The sequence below is a fragment of the Cyprinus carpio genome, chromosome B1 (genome assembly GCF_018340385.1).
Source record: "Cyprinus carpio isolate SPL01 chromosome B1, ASM1834038v1, whole genome shotgun sequence".
NCBI lineage: Eukaryota > Metazoa > Chordata > Actinopteri > Cypriniformes > Cyprinidae > Cyprinus > Cyprinus carpio.
The window spans coordinates 5863822-5882440 of NC_056597.1; the positions used below are offsets into that span (position 1 = coordinate 5863822).

General features: G+C 38.3%; 3 protein-coding genes and 1 long non-coding RNA gene across 8 annotated transcripts in view; 1 reads left to right on the forward strand and 3 right to left on the reverse strand.

Moving 5' to 3' along the window:
• Positions 1 to 1026, reverse strand: part of LOC109094150 (proteolipid protein DM gamma-like) — a 56236-nt gene extending 55210 nt beyond the window's left edge. For both annotated transcript variants that reach the window (XM_019107832.2, XM_019107835.2), the window contains exon 1: positions 768 to 1026. In XM_019107832.2, coding sequence (XP_018963377.1) covers positions 768 to 1011 — 244 coding nt within the window. In that variant the 5' untranslated portion in view covers positions 1012 to 1026. The remainder of the gene's footprint in view (positions 1 to 767) is intronic.
• A 743-nt stretch (positions 1027 to 1769) lies between these two features.
• LOC109094198 (gem (nuclear organelle) associated protein 8) lies at positions 1770 to 6868 on the reverse strand. The gene is given in 4 exon segments (XM_042716333.1): positions 1770 to 2539; positions 2541 to 2751; positions 5200 to 5581; positions 6686 to 6868. Coding segments are annotated over 4 exon segments (804 nt in total). The 5' UTR covers positions 6854 to 6868; the 3' UTR covers positions 1770 to 2496.
• On the reverse strand, positions 3349 to 5191 carry LOC122135844. The gene is made up of 2 exons (XR_006153694.1): positions 3598 to 5191; positions 3349 to 3402 (listed from the first exon to the last, which is right to left on the reverse strand). It is a non-coding gene; the product is annotated as an uncharacterized LOC122135844 (long non-coding RNA).
• LOC109094248 (splicing factor U2AF 35 kDa subunit-like) overlaps positions 6224 to 18619 on the forward strand; it is a 15650-nt gene continuing 3254 nt past the window's right edge. The window contains exons 1-4 of one of the 4 annotated variants that reach the window (XM_042716334.1): positions 6224 to 6428; positions 6507 to 6621; positions 12971 to 13058; positions 17205 to 17271. In XM_042716334.1, coding sequence (XP_042572268.1) covers positions 6578 to 6621; positions 12971 to 13058; positions 17205 to 17271 — 199 coding nt within the window. In that variant the 5' untranslated portion in view covers positions 6224 to 6428; positions 6507 to 6577. Of the gene's footprint in view, positions 6622 to 12926; positions 13059 to 17204; positions 17272 to 17972 lie in introns of those variants that run through there. The other 3 variants (XM_042716335.1, XM_042716336.1, XM_019107969.2) reach the window with 3 other exon arrangements.

Here is an 18619-nt window from a genome sequence, read left to right on the forward strand (position 1 = left end):
TTCACAGAGCAGAGATGTGCCACTTAAACAGCAGTCTTGGTAGATGCAGACAGCTGGCAAAGAATGTGCTTTATAACTAACCATTCCAAGGACACAGCTGGGACAAATGAAAGAACGAATTCTTTCCCATGAATTAGCTCTATTTTGCATGCTGGATAAGTACAGCATAAACAAGCACAGATTCATAGCAAAGCTCATGGCTGATTGATGCATGCAAAAATACACAAAGCAGAATCTGAAAAGACTAAAATGAGATAACCATTGTTTTTCTAATGATTCTCTTTGTCTATGTATTACTGCCTGCCTCAACTAAAACAAAACTCAGAAAAAAACACCTAAATAATTAGGCTATTAAAATATTGAAAAATATAAAATACTTGATAGCCTATTAATACCAAACTAAACGGAAAACCTATATCTAATAGCATATAGCCTATACAATGGGCTAACACATAACTGTTTCCATTTAACGTAAGACCGTTTTTAAGAAGTTTGCAAAAGCGGCTTTTAAACACTTTAAATCCGTGTTAAACAAATTAAGAAAAAAATTAATTTTTGAAACAGTTGGACGCAAAAACTAAACAAACTGCATTTTAACGCTATCAGATGTTACAAATCATTCGCAGCAAGAGTATGACGAAAACGCATTGGTTGCGGCTGCAAACTAAAACGCGTCTCAAAACGAGCTGAAGAGAAAGAAACGTTATACTAGAGTAAACTATGGAGCAAACCCGCCATTGAGGATGCACTGACCACCATGCACTCACCCATGTTGCGTTCTCTGTGCTCGGGGGCGTTAGTAAAAGTTCGGCGGCTGTTTGGAGTGGAACTGTACAAATGTGTCGCTCCAGCTCGGGACCATAGCTGCGGTGACGTCACTGTTTGGGGTCCCCAGACGGGGCCACTCTTTCCTCCATAAGTGCAATGATGGTAGAGAGCGGAGCTTGTATAGTACCAAGTAGTCATTAGAAACATATAAGCGATAAATCGAGGACGATAAAACACCGTCATACTCGCTCATGGTAATGGAAAATGTTGTGTTCTGTTTATTCATTACAAAAGAAAATTAACATTATATAGGTTACACACCAAAATTACAGAATTTTTTGGTATTTCATGTTGTCTGAAACTTTAATACAGAACTTGTGGAGAGCCTAGAGAGTACATATGAATAGAAATTGCCTGATGCTCAGAGAAAACCACCATGGCAACCAGAAGGCAGGCTGGGAACTCTGTTCAGTTTTGGCCATTTGGCATTATTCCAGCATGGCCTCACTAAGTGGGCAATGGAGAAGCTCCAAATTTCTCAGATCCTGATGCCTGTGGAGAAAATGTCGACAATGTTGCAACGCTACATTAGGGGGTCTCTTTTTTTAATGGCTCATCTGGAGTGTCACCATTTGTCATCATCTGATTAAGAAAAAGACAATACAGTTTCTAGGTGATAAATTGCACCATAGTTCTTAATGATTAGCATTACATAAAGTACATTTAATGCAAGTTCATCTTGACAAAATGAGCTCAACCTCTGTGCATTTTAATTCAAGGAATAGTTCACCCAAAAATGAAATTTTGCCAAAAATGAAAAATGGAGTCGGTTTAAAATAAGAGTCCTCTATCCATAATATCGTTTCTTCCAGTGAATTTTAAAGTAAACTATTCTTTCAAATGTTTTAATTAATTTTGGAAGTAACCATTTTTGTTTGTAGACACAAAACCAGAGACTCGCCTTTCAAGATCTATTCACAAGCAGTCACAGAAGACACCAGTAAAACAGTGATCTTTTTAATTGTATCTCCAGAGAGGTATGTTAAAAATAAGAATATATGGGCAAATATATCTATTTTTTTTCTCATTGAAAAACTTCAATCAGATAAGATTATCATCTCTAAAGCATAGTAAGAACTATACCAACTGCCACACCCACACACATTGCAATGCATTAGATTTATTAATCAAACCACATTAATCAAACAATGACTTCTTTTGAATTAAAAAAATGAGAAATTTCAATGTAAAAACCGCACCAGAAAATAAGCTGGCAAACACTGTCTCATTTGCTCATGTGAGATGTAAAAAGAAGAGACTGACAAAACACATTAACCAAACACTGTGGGGGAGGCAATGACCTAGTTAGGGAGAAATGACTACATGAAAAGAACGACACCAAAATCTAGGTAGCGCTTCCATCATTTACAGGATATGAGAAACTTTAAAAAGATAGAACTATGTGGATGCCATTACATACAGATGTCGCAAAAGAAATAGAGTGTAAGTTGGGAATTACAGAACTCTAACTCAAAATTTCAAAGTTTTTACTGATCATACTGAACTGAACATTTATAAAAAGTACTCTCTTAATGCCTTAGCTGTCTATAAGGACATAAGTGTTTGTTCTATATATGCAAAAGGTCCTCACAGATGCTGATTTGATGCATCACTTCAGTTCTGTTAGCACTGTTGTGCCAGGCATACTAATGATGGGGTCTGATCGTCCTACAGATTAAGTGGTATAACAGGCCAGTACTTGGGCTGTTTTGTCACAGTTGCGGTCAAAAGTGAGCTGCATGGCTGCTTCCATCCCCTGAATCTTTGCTGCATCTTTACCATACAGCTTCTTCATCTCTGCAGTCCTCCTTTCTCCCGGACGCTCTGAAGGAGGCAGGCTGCTGCGCCAGGAAACTCTGTGCAAGTCTTGGTCAGCTAGAACATACAAGTCATGCTGCTCTGCCTCCATCTGCTGTTGTTTCTCTACATAGCGGAGAAATGAGTCATGTCATGAACAGAAATATCACTTAAGCCTTTAAGATCAAAATAAGCACCTTTTTAAGTAATATTTTTTAAGATGAAAACAAGATCAAGCTTGGTATTTTGGTGTTTGAACACCTTAATGAGAAAAACATTACATTTTCCTGACATTAGTTAATGCTACCACCATGACAACTCAAATAATACATTGTAATTCAAATATGCATAGGTCAAATAATACATTACACATTTTTCATGTCTCCCATGCTAATAGATGACCACCACTTAAGGATGTAGATTTTATATAGGACATCAAGCGCAACCAAACAAGTCGAAACACTACCATAAACAATTTGGTTACTAAATGTTTGTTTTTGTGCCAATAATTGTTGCTGGCACAAACTATGCTTATTTGCAATTTGTTAAGCAAAACTTTATTTAATGTAGTTTAGTTTGTATGTATGTTTATTTTCTACCTGTTGTTTATTATTTTCCAGAATGATGTCATGTCACATGTTGGAATCAGTCCATCTCAATTGGTCGAAAATTGTTAATGTTGGTTGCTTGACCGTTCGTTCATTCGTGTGGCCTCGTTCTCCCTTTCTTTTTCGCTACCTGTTGTTCTGTCTCGGTGACCATTCCTCCAGCTCTTGTCTGCATTCATAAGTTACCTCTATGTAAATAATTTTAAGTCTTAATAGGTCCCTATTTAAAGTTTGCCAAGGCTCCTAGTGGTCCCCAGGCCCCTGCTTCAAAACCAGTGTTTGACAAGCACAAACTATTATGCTTATATCATCATAAATTTAACATTCCTCACCACTGAAAAAATAATTAAGAGAAGTCTCAAACCTGAAATGTTGCATGTGCACTATACTTAAGTGCAACCTAAAGAAAATTTAGGACTGAGATTCAAACTCTTCCATTAGAAACTGACCCTAAACATGGAACTTTGCTAAATGTTTACATATACTTTTAAATATGCTCTACAGCAGAGGATCTCCACTCTAGCCCTCGGGGTCCAAATTGGTTTTACCAGTGTTAACAGAAACTTCAGTCTCGATAGCAGGGTTCTCAACTCTGGCTTTCCTGAAGAGTTTAGCTCCAACCCTGATCAAACACACCTGAACAAGCTAATCAGGGTCTTCAGGATAACTAGAAAGTTACTGGTAGGTGAATTGTATTGAGGTAGGAGCCAAACTCTGCTCTATAGACTGCAATTTCTGTTTACAATGGTAAAACCAAATTTTGTTGTGAGAGATGTAAAATTGAAAATGGTGAGTGCACATGGAACCATCATAAATCTTTCCACCCCATGGTCAAATTATAATCTGAATAATACTTTATATTAACTGACTTTCTATTAATGCAGTACAGGTAACGACAACTGTCTGTGGTCTCCCAAAGGTTTACATTATGCACAAGTAAGCATTATTTGATTAATTAATCAGGTGTTTTTGATTATGTTTGGAGCTGAAATCCGCAGGAAAGTGGATCTTGATGGCCAAAGTTAAGAACCCCTGCTCTACATTTTGCTTAATTTTTATTATTATTATTATTTAAGATAGCCTTGCCCTTGCCATCAGTGATCATATCAGAAAATATTCCTGTATCAGCTGAGAATCACTGTTCTACACTGTTGTCAACCAAGCAGGTACTTTAAATACGAGAGCGCATACTATCAGGGCACTATTCAACAACGAAAGAATAATCCCAAAATTATTGCATCGAATTATTAGAGTGCACCTCTCCTTTAAGCAGGCTTAGTCTATAAAACAGATGGTCACTGTGAAGAGACTGCATGACTGCAGTGGGGACATTCTGGGATAATGAGTTTGGCACAGCACCACTGCTCCTTTCAAACTCTCATCCAACATTTCCCCACATAAAAGAATCATCTAAGCAAATCAAATTGGGGAAGAGAAGATTTTGGGTTGTCTGTGACATCAGTTTGCATTTTTCCTGATATTTCTGGTTCCTGGTTCTCACTTCCAATCTGTTTTTGTTGTAGGTTTTCTATTGTGTAACATCTATTTTTTGTTCGATTGCTTTGATTGGATTATGTTTGTTTTTTTCTGCTGTCCTCTGTTTAGACTTACATCCTACTAATTTGTGGTTTCCCTTTTCCTTCGTAAAAGGACAATGAAGTCCTGAAAGGCAACATATAAACCTTTTTGAATTATTATTATTATTATTATTATTATGATGATAATAAGTAGCTCAAAAGAGAGGACCCATACAATCACCATGTTCCAGAATTAAACAAAACCAAAATAAACTAAGTTGGTCCAAAAACTGTTTCAGCAACAGAAAAACTAAAAGTATCTCTATAACAATAACAATAATATAAACTATATGGTGGTCCTAATATGGAGTGAAACCCCAAAAAGTGCAAGTTCTTGCAGCTGAAAGGTCAGTTGTTATAAAAATGTCCACATGTTTTTAAACACTTACTGAGTTCCTGCTTGTGTCGCTCTGTCTGGGCAAAGTATTGTCGCAGCTCTTCGGAGATGTCCATGTTACTGACGTCACACTCGATCTGGCTCTCATCCGAACTCTCCTCCTCCATCTCACTGTCTGAATCAATGGCCTCATTCTCCCTTTCTTCTTCTCTATGTGTCGTTCTGTCTCTATGAACGTTTCTCCAGCTCTCGTCTGCATGCCAATCTGAGTATCGCTGGACAGCAGCATACAGTGCCTGAGAGTAGCCAACCTCCAAAGCTTTTCTGTACGCCCGCTTATGCCTCTGGTGCCAGCCCATGGCCTGCTGGTAGTGCTGCCAGTATCGGGCGTAAACCGGATGGGCGTACCACACCTCTCCATCACCCTGACTGGCCTGGAACACAACAAACGTTTTTGATGTTGACTAATCAGTAAAAAGTGCTTAAAATGATGACTCTGTTGTTTCATATTGCATATAATCAGTCATTTAGCCTTCATTGGCTGTATAATATTGTTAAGTCATCAATCAATTACACAGAAGTGTAAGACTTACCATTATGAAGAGGCGACTAGTTAATGGAATCTATTTCTGTACCTGTTAGAAAGAAAGGTAATAGCTTTATTTCAGTTTACCAGTAAACATTTACGTTGGAACAGTGGACAATGGAGGCGAATAATTTGCCATAATACAGATAAACGAACTTCGGGAGTGCTCTTTAATCAACACAAGTGTACTATAAAGAATCCAATAAGTAAACGTATTAGACATTAAACATAAACTAGCATTGTTTAGTTACACTTCTCACCACTCATGCTTTCCTCTGCCACGTGAGGCAGCTGAATCAGAGTTGTTTTAAGGAGGAGATGGCAATCTGTCGTTCAATGACTCGACCACGTGCTCCTTGTAAGCCAATCATTTAAGGGCTCTGATCGCAGACTATAAAAACACTGACGTTTTCTGAGTTTTACGACAGCTTATATAAAAAATGAAATAAATAATAATAATAATAATAATAATAATAATAATAATAATAATATATACCTGGTTATGTTGTTCATGCATTTAATGTTCAATAAAAATCTTTGCCAGATAGTGCCGTAAATGACTAGTCTAGCACTAGTCACCTGTTAGGATCTCGTGTTAAGCATTGTTGAGCAAGACTGAAGTCTCCGCGTGTAAAGCGGTGGCTCTGGTAACATCTAATCACACGACCAGTAGGTGTTAAAAGAAAATGAAAATGGTAATCCGGCGACTGCTTCAGATGAGAAGCTACTGAGAAATGCTGAACAATAATCGTTCTCTCCTGCGAAAACTGCAGGTGGAAGCGTGCGCGCGCCCTCGTGATGATGACATAGCTCGCAAAATCGCATCCGAGTTGGACCGTTCAAGATGGCGGAATATCTTGCGTCCATTTTTGGTACAGAAAAAGACAAGTAAGCTACATTAATATATTAAGTTTGAACGGTGAAATATTAACTGATTTATAGCCTAACATACCTGTTTGTCTGGTGAGCTTTTGCATCCGAACGCAAAACAATGTTTTTGTGCGGGATGTGAAGCTTCCGCATTGCTCGTGCTGCAGGTTACAACCATAGATATTGGCCGTTTCTCAATCCGAAGGCTGCATGCTCGTGAGAGGGCGCATTTACAGGCTGCATACGTCATCAAGCCTGGTTTATTTCAGTTAACCGTGCATTACATTTTAGAGTCATGAGCATATTACAACAATTTATGCTTAACTAAGAATAATGGTCAAATTTATAACTGTTAATATTCTAAAATAAGATCTTCTTTATGACGTATGCAGTCTACAAATGCGACCTTCGAAGGATGCAGCCTTCCGTTTGAGAAACGGCCACGACGTGCTTCGACGTTTGACATTTGTCAGAGATTCAGCCTCGGAAATATTCAGTAGTTTTTTTTAACGATTTAGCATAATGACAAGAAAAACATACTGTGTTATTATTGTTTTCAGATGTATTAGAGAACACACAATGGGTTTTATTTGTTTTAATCTGCCTTAAGGTAGGGTGACCAAATGTGCCATTTTCCCAGGACACGTCCTGGCCAGGATTTCTACATTGCCTAAAATATCCAGGTTTTGGCTTTGGTTTCCTGTTTTCATACTTAATGAAGGTAATTATCGTGGATAAAAAATAAATTAATTAATTAAAAAAAAAAAAAAAACTTGGATATTTTAGGCAATATAAAAATCCTGGCCAGTACGTGTCCTGGGAAAATGGCACGTTTGGTCACCCTACCTTAAGGTATTATAACTGATGGACCTTATTATGTAATAGTGCAGGAAAGGGACCGTCTGCAAAGTGCAAAACGAAGAGCAAAAGCACAATTATTCCATCTAAATGCTTCACTTGTGAAATGTATAAAAAAATTAATCTCCAGTCTAAGGGGTGTGTCTTATTACTGGTTCATAAAAGAAACATTTAGATGTTGGTTTTATTCACAGAACTATAGCACAACAAAAGCTATTGAAATGGAACAATTGAGAAAAAGCTTGCAAAGCATTACAAATATTGTGCAATTTACCGCCCCCTATAGGAAGATATTGCACTTGCACTTGTCCAAGTTTGACATTCAGAAGTTTAAATAAATTAATTTAGAATGCACACAGTTCATGTAAACTTAAATGGGTGTTTCTTGTTACTTATTCAAAGAACAATATTTACAGCATTTTTTTACTATCATATGCAAATCAGGATGCATGCTATTGAATTAAAGTTGAATCTGTTAACACAAATTTTTTTAAAACATGCAGTATTCCATCTCAACTTCAAAGGATGTGTCTTGTTACTGGTTAATAGACGAACATTTAAATGTTGGTTTTATTCACAAAACTATAACACAGCACATGATATTGAAATCAACGAATACATCAATCAATGTAAAGTAAATATGCTCTTCTATCTTATCTTCAAATGGTGTTTCCTGTTAGTGGTTCCTAAACAAACATGTAGATGTTGGTTTTATTCACAGAACTACTGTATAAGACAATACATGATATTAAAATGTAAACAAATACATCAATTAATTTCCTAGAAGTGTACTCTCCTATCTCAGTTTCTAAGGGTGTGTCTTGATACTTGTTCCTAAAAAGAACATTTCAATGTTGTTATTATAAAGACAAAAGAGAAAAAAGAAAAAAAAAAAATTTGAAATGTAAAAATTAAAAAAAGGTGAAGTACACCGCCCCCTAGAGGAACACATTGCAGTTGCTTCGACTGAGTTTGATATTTAGAAATGTGAATAAATAAATTTAAAATACACAAGAGTCTGACATTTAAACCTCAAAGGGTGTCTTGTTGCTGGTTCATAGAACCACATTTCTATGTATCTTTTACTTTCATAAGAAAATTTGGATACACGCTATTAAATCAAATTCAAACTTATTAACATATCATTGTAAACATACAGCATTTTATCTCATCTTCAAAGGCTGTTTCTTGTAACTGGTTCATAGAATAACAGTTAGATATTGGTTGAATTTGCAGAACTATAGCACACCACATGCTATTGAAATGTAAGCACATACATCAATTAATAAAAAATACAAATACTCTTTTATTTCAGCCTTATGGGTGTGTGTCTTGTAATTGTTTCCTATAATGACATTTTGATGTTGGTTTTCGTCACAAAAGTGTAACACAACAAAAGCTATTGAATTGTTTAAACTGAGAAAGAGCTCTGGAAGCTTCCCAAAGAGTGCAGTACAACGCCCCCTAGGGGAATACATTGCAGTTGCTTCGACTGAGTTTCAAATTCAGAAATGTGTATAAATAAATTAAAAATTCACAAAGTCTGACATGTCAGCTTCAAAGGCTGTGTCTTGTTACAGATTTCTCAAAGAACATTTGCCAGTTGTTTTCATTGTCAAAAGAGATGCAGAAGTCACACTATTGACATTCAAAAATCACTTGCAAAACCTTCCAAAGAGTCTCCAGTATTACTCCAGAATTTACTTAGTAAAACTACTGCAAAAATTTTCTTTAAGAAATAAGACACAGTCTATAAAGCTGAAGTAGAAGATTGTATTTATTTTATAATAAATTATGTAGGCTATTGGTTTAATTTTCTATAGTATATGTTCAATTATATTTCAGTGGCTATAACCACTATCAAAATGTTTGTTTAATCTGAAAAAAAAGACCCCCTCTGAAGTTGCGTAATAAAACTGAAATTAAAAATTCATTTATTAAAAATTTGATTTTCAAACTCAAATTAAAACAACTGCAAAACAACACTCTTTGCCAGCTTTGTCTTAATTGTTGAACTTCAATAGCATGTTTTCTGTTATAGTTCTGTGACTAAAACAAACATAAAAATGTTCTTATAAAAACAGAAACAAGATACTTAAGGTTGATAGAGAAGAGTGTATTTTAAATACATTTTTTATTGGTTTAAATTTCAATAGCGTGTATTTTTTGGTATCATACTTCTGTGAAAAGAACAAACATTAAAATGTTCTCACAAGGACCTGGAATCAGCCTACTGCATAACCACTGGATTTTGGAAGGATGATGATTTGTAATATTGTTTTTATTATATGAATATTTTTGTTAATAATAATAATACAATAATAACCACTATCACATTTCTTGTTTTAAATTTAAGTGAGCATTATAAGTGTTTGTCTTTATATCTTTCAAAGACCCTGGTGCAAAAATTGCTCTTGTTCCCTATCGATACTACACTCATGCTGCGTCGTATGCCGTTAGGCTAGATGCTACGGGGAAAATACCTTTTTTCTCTGATTTCTGAAGCCTTTTTCAATCATTCAGAGAAACTGCACGACCATTGGTTTGTGGAGTTCGATAGAAATGAACCAATGGCGGCACAGCGGAGCCGTGCGAGCCTATGGTGAGCGAGCCGTATATAAACGGCCATCTCACACAGGCACACTGATTCATTCTCCTTCAGTGACCACTGATATCTTTTCGCTTGATCCGAGACCTGAAGCCGATCAAGCAGCTGAGATCACCACTGACCAGCTTGCCGCTCTGCACAGCGAATCAGTTCGTTTCTCCCTGCTCTCTGCTCTCAAGCAGCACGCCACTCTCGAGCTGCCAGCACCCCTCGCAGTCTTCGCCTCAGCTCGCCGCCCCCGAGCAGACCCTGACTGATGTAGCGCTTCCGGCACCCGGATCAGTTCGCCGCTTCCCAGCAGCTCTGCTCCCGCACCGCTTCACAGCGCCCAGTCAGCGCAGCCACCTAGATGAGTGGTTCCCCAGAGGGCCGCACCCTTCTTCCCTGAGGTCCACGAGGAGCGCTCGTCTTCGTCTTCCTCGAGTTGCCCCAAGCCGGCAACGACTCAGCACCTTGTTAAAACTACGCTGCAGGAAAACCAGCCCATGCCGTGGCCTGAGCCCCAACAGCGTTCACCCTTTGCTAAGCGCTACCCCCTTTCCGAAGCAACAGAAAGATGCTTACTTTCACATCCAGATAGCTCCCCATCACAGGCGCTTCTTGAGATTCACCTTTGAGGGAGTGGCATATCAATACACGGTCCTTCCATTCAGGCCGTCCCTGGCTCCCCGCACTTTTACGAAGTGCATAGATGCGGCTCTCTCCCCTCTGAGACAGATGGGAGTTCGCATACTGAATTACCTCGACGACTGGTTCATTTTGACCCAGTCAGAGGCTGAGCTGGTGGCTCACAGATTCCTCCTCCTCAACCACCTAGAGTGTTTGGGACTCAGGATCAATTTTTCCAAGAGCTCGTTGCCCAGCTTATCATGTTCCTGGGGACAATTATCGACTCGACTCGTATGAGGGCCGTAGTCTCGCCGGAGCGCGCTCAGGCCATTCGGCAGCTTGAGAAAACTTTTATGCCCAGATCGGCTATGAGGTCAAGAGGTTTCAAAAGATGCTAGGTCTCATGAGCTCAGCATTGCCAGCTCTGCAGCTTGGCCTGCTCTACATGTGGCCACTGCAGTTTTGGCTAAAACCTCAAGTCCCGCCCCGTGCCTGGCGGCATGGTCACCACATGATCAAGGTGAACCAGGCGTGCAGTGCAACCCTGGCCCCTTGGACGAACCCCGGCTGGTACAAGCCGGGGGTGGCGGTGGGGATAGTTGGCAGACGGAAAGTCATCTTCATAGATGCTTCCAAGAAGGGCTGGGGAGCCCTGTGCAAAGGCCATCCGACCTTTGGCATCTGGACGAGTGCAGAAAGCGAGCTCCATATCAACCGCCTGGAAATGCTGGCTGTATGTCGAGCTCTCTATGTTTTCTTACCACTCCTGGCGGGGAACCTAGTCTGGTTGGACAGCATGACAGTGGGCTCTCCTCGAAACCCCTATTCACTCTAGTGAAAGGCATCATAGAGTGGGCCCAGCGCCACTTGCTCTCGTTGAGGGCAGCACATGTGCAGGGCATTCTGAACACAGGGACGGACATGTTGTCCCAGAGCAACCTCCCCTTAGAGGAATGTAGGCTCCACCCCCAGACTGTTTAAGGGATTTGGGATGTCTTTGGGAGGGCAGAGGTCGACCTCTTCGCCTCCAAAGACAACTCTCATTGCCCAATCTATTTTTCAAAAGTCAAAGATGCTCTGCAGCTGCCGCTAGCGGAGCCATGCCCGATCCCCTTGAGACGGGAATTACTTTCTCAAGCGAACGGAACGATATGGCACCCCAGACCCAAGCTGTGAGCTCTCCATGTATGGCCTCTCAACGGGAGTCGGTATACCTCCCAGAGAGCATCATGAATACCATATTACATGCTAGAGCTCCATCCACAAGGCGCCTCTAAAGCCTTACATGGTCGGTTTTCACCACCTGGGGCACAGGTGGTTCGTTTATATTGAACTCCACGAACCAATGGTCATGCAGTTTCATTGCATGATTGAAAAAGGCTTCAGAAATCGGAGAAAAAAGGTCCTTTCCCCGTAGCGTCTAGCCCAGGGATAGGCAACTCCAGTCCTGGAGGGCCACTATCCTGCAGAGTTTAGCTTCAGCCCTCATAAAAACTCACCTGCCTGTATCTATCTAGTAATCCCGAAAACACTGATTGCCTTGTTCAGGTGTGTTTAATTAGGGTTGGAGCTAAACTCTGCAGGACAGTGGCCCTCCAGGACCGGAGTTGCCTATCCCTGGTCTAGCCTAATGGCATACGATGCAGTACTCGTTCCGTATGTAAGGGAACCGAGGTTACGTTAGTAACCGAGTATGTTTTGTTAATTGTAAAAAACATTCCGGTGAGAAAACATTAATCGTTATATCCTTTCACATGTACTTTGTAGACGGTCCCTAGCTGGCCTAAGCGCTTACTTGCTGCTGCTAGAGTCTTTCTGCGTTTCAACACATAGAGGATGATTAAAACAAATAAACTGCGATGTGTGTTCAGTTCTACATTCTAATGCTTTTCAGATCAAGCCATTTTTTATACAATTATACTCATCCACCAATTTATTGAAGAATTTTTTGAAGTTTTTCATGGCTGAATATCTGTCTAGTGTCTAATATCCATATGTCAAACTTCGAACCAACTTTATATCGGTCAGGTTACAACAGTGAAATCAGACACTGCCGCCAATTTTATAAAACACTTTAAATGTATCTAATGTACTGACAACATGAATTAAGAAGTATTGATTTCTCTAGTTTTTTTAGTATTTGGGATTAAAATACTGTGGCTTTGTCCATTTAAAAAGTTAAAATTGATACTTTTTATGATCTTGTCACACTAATGTCAATGGTGATAATGTTATTTTGTCATAACAGTCTTCATATCCTGGAACCGTCTCCATCCTGTTTGTTATTTCTAGGGTCAACTGCTCCTTTTATTTCAAAATTGGAGCTTGTCGTCATGGAGATCGGTGTTCTAGATTGCACAATAAACCAACTTTCAGTCAGGTATGTTTACATCTCAAACTTTATACTCGTATGTTTTCATTTCCACCTCATTAAAATTGGTTTATTGATGTTTAAAGTGAAACCGACTTCATGTTTGCTATGTAGAATTATGTAGAGTGAAAGAAATATATAATTGTATACAATTCTTCCATTTACATTTGAATATGTAATTTGTCATAATTTGTAGTATGCAATTGCTCATATCTAATATTTTGCCACACTTTTATTGAAAAGTATTTTTTTTTCCATTATAACTGAAAATAGGCTTGTATTTGCATATTCACTTTTACATGTATGTGTTATTTTTAAGCTTACGTTTGATATAATGCTGCACTTTAATGGAAGTTTTGTCAAATAATAAATTTTACTTCGTCTTTCAGTCACTTAATACATTCATGACATTTAGTGTACAAAGTCATTTGTAGTTCATCCATAGTTTCAGTGTTTAGGACTATTTTGTCTTAAAGCACCTGAGATCTGGGGCCTATACCATGAAGCCAGTTTCAGTTTAGTTTGCACCATAAAAGTGGCTTGGCCTTTAGCAGTGTTCTTTGCCAGAGTACCTTCCACAGCTAACCTGCTACGGGGCAGGTTATGTTCTGGACAAGAGATTTAAATCCAAAACCGGACCAATCAGCTGTGAACAAAGTGACACATCTCTGACACAATAAAGTCAGTATCCCAGTTTCTCTTCCTCCTAATTAACAGTCATTTACATAGCAAATTTTTTAAGACAAAATTGTCTGGCTTTTTTTGATGATTGATTATTGTAATTATTTTATGTCCATTATGAGTGTCAATTGTTTTTGTCCATTGCACATTTTAATATATATATACAAATATTATATATATATAAGGCATGGGCCGATTACCGGTTACAAGGTATACCCCGATTTGAAAATGTCACGGTTTCAAGACCACTAATATTTTCCATTATACCTTCCTGCGGTATGCGCTGTTTTCCATGTCCCCTCAATGACTGAAAGAGTAGGAATCCCTCAGGCTGAGTGCAGTGTAGAGAGTAACACTGACCCATCCTCCTCCTGTTGGTGCCAGCGAGCGGTCAGTCACGTGTGTGTAGGATGGCCGAACTTAAGGCCCGGGTACACTTCACATTCAGCGTTCTTTCCGTCTCGCACACAGCCGGATGAGCTTGACACATGCACAGTACCACAGGGTGCGAGTCCTCTTGATCACGAAAATAACGTAATGCCGACGGTGCGCGAATGGCCGAAATATACTATGGGAGGCCGTTTGAGACGAAACCCATTGAAACACTTGCAATACACATTGAAACACTTGCACATACATGTGAAACACTTGCACATACATGTGAAACACTTGCGCATACATGTGAAACACTTGCACATACATGTGAAACACTTGCGCATACATGTGAAACATTATATATCTGTACATATATATGAAAGACGTGGTTACATAGAAACTCTTTGCATATACCCTGTAATCGCCCACATACTGTTATACCTGCACAAAGACTGCACTTCCAAATATTCTCGCGTGTGGGAGAGCATAAACATTTTCAGTGTGTCCGGAAGTTGTTTCATTGCAACCGGAAGTTTAGTTCATTTGGAAACAGAAGCGCGGTTTATGCAAAGAGTTTCTATGTAACCGCATGTCTTTCATATATATGCACAAATATATAGTGTTTCACATGTATGCGCAAGTGTTTCAATGTGTATCGCAAGTGTTTCAATGTGTATCACAAGTTTTCAATGTGTATTGCAAGTGTTTCAATGGGTTTCGTCTCAAACGGCCTCCCATAATATACTTTGGCCTTTACGCGATCGCCAACCCGACATTTTTTGCCTTATTGCAACTCTCTGTTCTGAACTTGCACAAACTGCATTGCAATGGAATCATTTTCCAAAATGTCATTTATGTGAAAATATAAAGTCTGTTAACGCCCATTGACACAGGCCAAAGAAGCTGAAGACTGACGCACAGAGAAAAATACTGTAGCAGGCAGATCACTCACTGTTTATGATGCACAAACTATTGGAAGAAAATCCTCAATACTGATTTGGGGGTTTATATGAATGTGTTTCTGAGGGGAGCTGACTGTCTTCTGAAAAGTTTACTTGGTATAATTTCACAAAGCTTGTCAGAACATTCTGTTTTTGCTTCAAATTGGGTTATTGTTAAATCACATTATGTGTATGATTATTATTATTATATAACTAAATAATATGAACTGATATAAATGATATGTATATGAATTATATAACTAAAATTAACTGTAATTACAGATGTTTTTTTGTTTTGTTTTTCGCTGGACACAATATATTTTGTTGGAAAATTTTATATATATATATATATATATTTTTTAACCAGTCATTTAAAAATAACACATTTCAGAGCTGTAACAACAATAACGTGATACCGTGAAACCGTGATATTTTTGCTTAAGGCAGGGCTTAAAGTTCTCCAGCACCATGCTGGATCTCCGGCGTGCAGCACTTGGCTGCGGAAAAAAATAATCCTACGTTTAAAAAAAAATCTTGTTGATTGATATCACATATTACATTATGTATTTTAATAGTGTTGTTCAATGCAATCATGTAATTACTTGGTTTTGATATTTTATTTGAGACAATTATTATTGCGTTAGTTTACATGTATATTGTTAGTTCATATATATAAATAGTCATACTAAAGCCTGGTTTTCACTTAGGTCTGTTTGTGTTACTAACAAATATCAAATTACTCAGTTGTCAATAGGGCTGTGCAAAAAATTGAATGCGATTTTCATGCGCACTTTCATGCGCATTTTCAAGGCGCTCCTCTGATTAGTAGTATATCTCCAGCACGTGCGTTCAGATCAGGATTGCCAGGTTTTCAAAACAAAACCTGCCCAATTGCTTCTCAAAACTAGTCCAATCGCGTTTCGTTCAAGGTGATTTGGCAGGGTTCCCTTGGTAATATTACGTTTCTTCCCTCGAACATGAAAAACAACCACTGACTTGGCAACACTAGTTGGCATTTACTACACAGAGCTGTAATTCACTAACAATCTACACAAAATCGATTTTAAAATCGTCGATTTTGAAAGCGATTTTGTGTAGCTTGTTGGTGGACTACGGCTCTGTGTAGTAAATGCCGCTCCACCTGAACCAGTGTTGCCAAGTCTGCGGTTGTTTTTCATGTCCGCGGGTTGAAGCGACCCCAATAACAATAACGTGATATTTAGCCCCTAAAATGCGAATTTTACCAAGGCAACCCTGCCAAATCAGTAGATTACTTGATTACTAAAATAATCATTAGTTACAGCCCTAGATTAGTAAAAATATTTCAAAACACAACTGCATTGTTTTACTTTTTGTAATTAAAAGACAAATATTTTATCATTGAAAATTTCTTAAAAATAGTATTAAAATATTGTCATGTTCTACTAAACCAAGTATCTGTATTTTGTCTCATCTGGTGAGCCAAGTGTATTGTCACACCCCTAGTGTCGATAAGCTGTGATATAGCTCATAATTTTCCAAGTGTATTCATGAAAAAAAATAAAAATAAAATCAGTTTGAATAAGGAAAGCAATAACTTTGCGATAGTATCCTTTCAAATGTTAAAGTTGCCACAGTCTTTGCGATCTGCTTTGCATGTGCTACCCCGCCCCGTCCCCAGAAAGGTCATCTTGGACCACTCTTTTCTTCTTGAACCGCATGTTTCAAGGCATGTGATTGGTTGTTAGTAACTGATGTCACACTTGCATGTGCACATGCTCCATGAACTCAGGATCAAAACCTGAGCTGACAGAGACAGTTGATGATGAGCATCATGTTACCAACAAAACCTGAGTATATATTGTTTGGTTTTGTCAACTCAAAACTAATTCTGTAACCCAGAGTTTGTTTAACTACTATCATGGGACAAGCCCCAGATCTAAGAGTGTTGGGTAATCCATTACTTTCTATGTGCTTAAGAAAGTTAAATGGTCAGCTTTATATGAGGTAGGATTTTTTTTTTTTTTTTTTTTTTTTTGGGTGAATAGTGGTCCCTCCAGGTTTCAGTATTTTGGATGCACAAAGACAACTTTCTCAGCATCATTTGCAGCTCTTTTTTTTTTTTTGTATAACCAATTGGGAATTATTTTTATACATATTTTGATTTCTCCCTTTGCAGACCATCTTGATTCAAAACATCTACCGTAACCCCCAAAACAGTGCACAGACAGCCGACGCTTCTCGCTGTAAGTCCCGGTTTTCCTTGAGATAATGCTAGCTCGTGGGATAAGCAAGAAATCCCATTTCTGTCCCAGACAAATTGAGATAAAACTCAAAGTTGATGGAGAGGCTGCCTCAGCACTGATACACAGTGCTGATACTGTACTACACTAAATTACACACATCAAGTAAAACTTGCTCTTTCTAATAAACAGTAAAAGTGTTATGGATTTAATTTTATAACGTGATATTGTCCAGTGATTGCTATTGTTTGTTGCCCCTTTTCCAACGACATGATTCCTGAACTGTTTTATACTTGTTTATGCATTCTCGAGCGATTTTATACCATTCTATCAAAGAAAAACAGTTCTGGTCTGGAAAAACTGGTTCTGCAACATCCATAAACATTTTCTGATCTGGAACCAGGGCCTCATTTATAAAGATGTGCACAGAATGATCCTAAAGGTGAATGTACAGCAATTTCTGAAATGTCCCTACAAAAAAATTATGTAATGTCTATAGCACAAAAAGAATTCTTTAAAGGGGTACTCTATCGCAAAATGAAAATTTTGTCATTATTCACTTACCCCCATGTCGTTCCAAACCCGTAAAAGCTTTGTTTGTCTTCGGAACACAATTTAAGATATTTTGGATGAAAACCAGTAGGCTTGAGACTGTCCCATAGACTGCCAAATAAATAACAGTGTCAAGGTCCAGGAAAGTATGAAAAGCATCATCAGAATAATCCATCTGCCATCTGCCAAACAAAGCTTTTACGGGTTTGGAACGACATGGGGGTAAGTGATTAATTTTAATTTTGCGGTGGAGTAACCCTTTAATGCATCCTACATTATAAATCACACTTCATCTTAAAATGAATTAAATTCTTTATGGTATAGAAGTAGGATCAAATGCGATCGTACCTGTGTTTTATAAATGAGGCCCCAAGAACCAACTGCATCCGAATGTTTTGTAGTTAGGTCAAATTTCCTGAACATCATCAAGTCTGACTAGCTACTTCATCGATGCTTGCAGTTAGGAGCAGTTTCTAATTTCTTGGAATAAATAATCTTAAAAATGACTAATAGGAAAAGCATTCACTATTGATCTGCATAGGCCATGTGTGCTCTACTTGCTATATATTCTTCTACTTCTACTGAGAGCTTGCAAAAGAAAGTAAAGAAATGCCGAATGCTGGCTTCATCTCCAGGCACTTAACCTGTTACTTCACCATACAGTTCGTGGAAGCTCCCAAATTGCATGAAAACCGGCACCATGTTAATGGAAAAGGGGTATAAGAGGTGATGGGTTTGTGTAGATTCTTGCCTAGAAAAGATAATTTTATTGTTTAATTTTAAGGTAAGTATGAGTTCA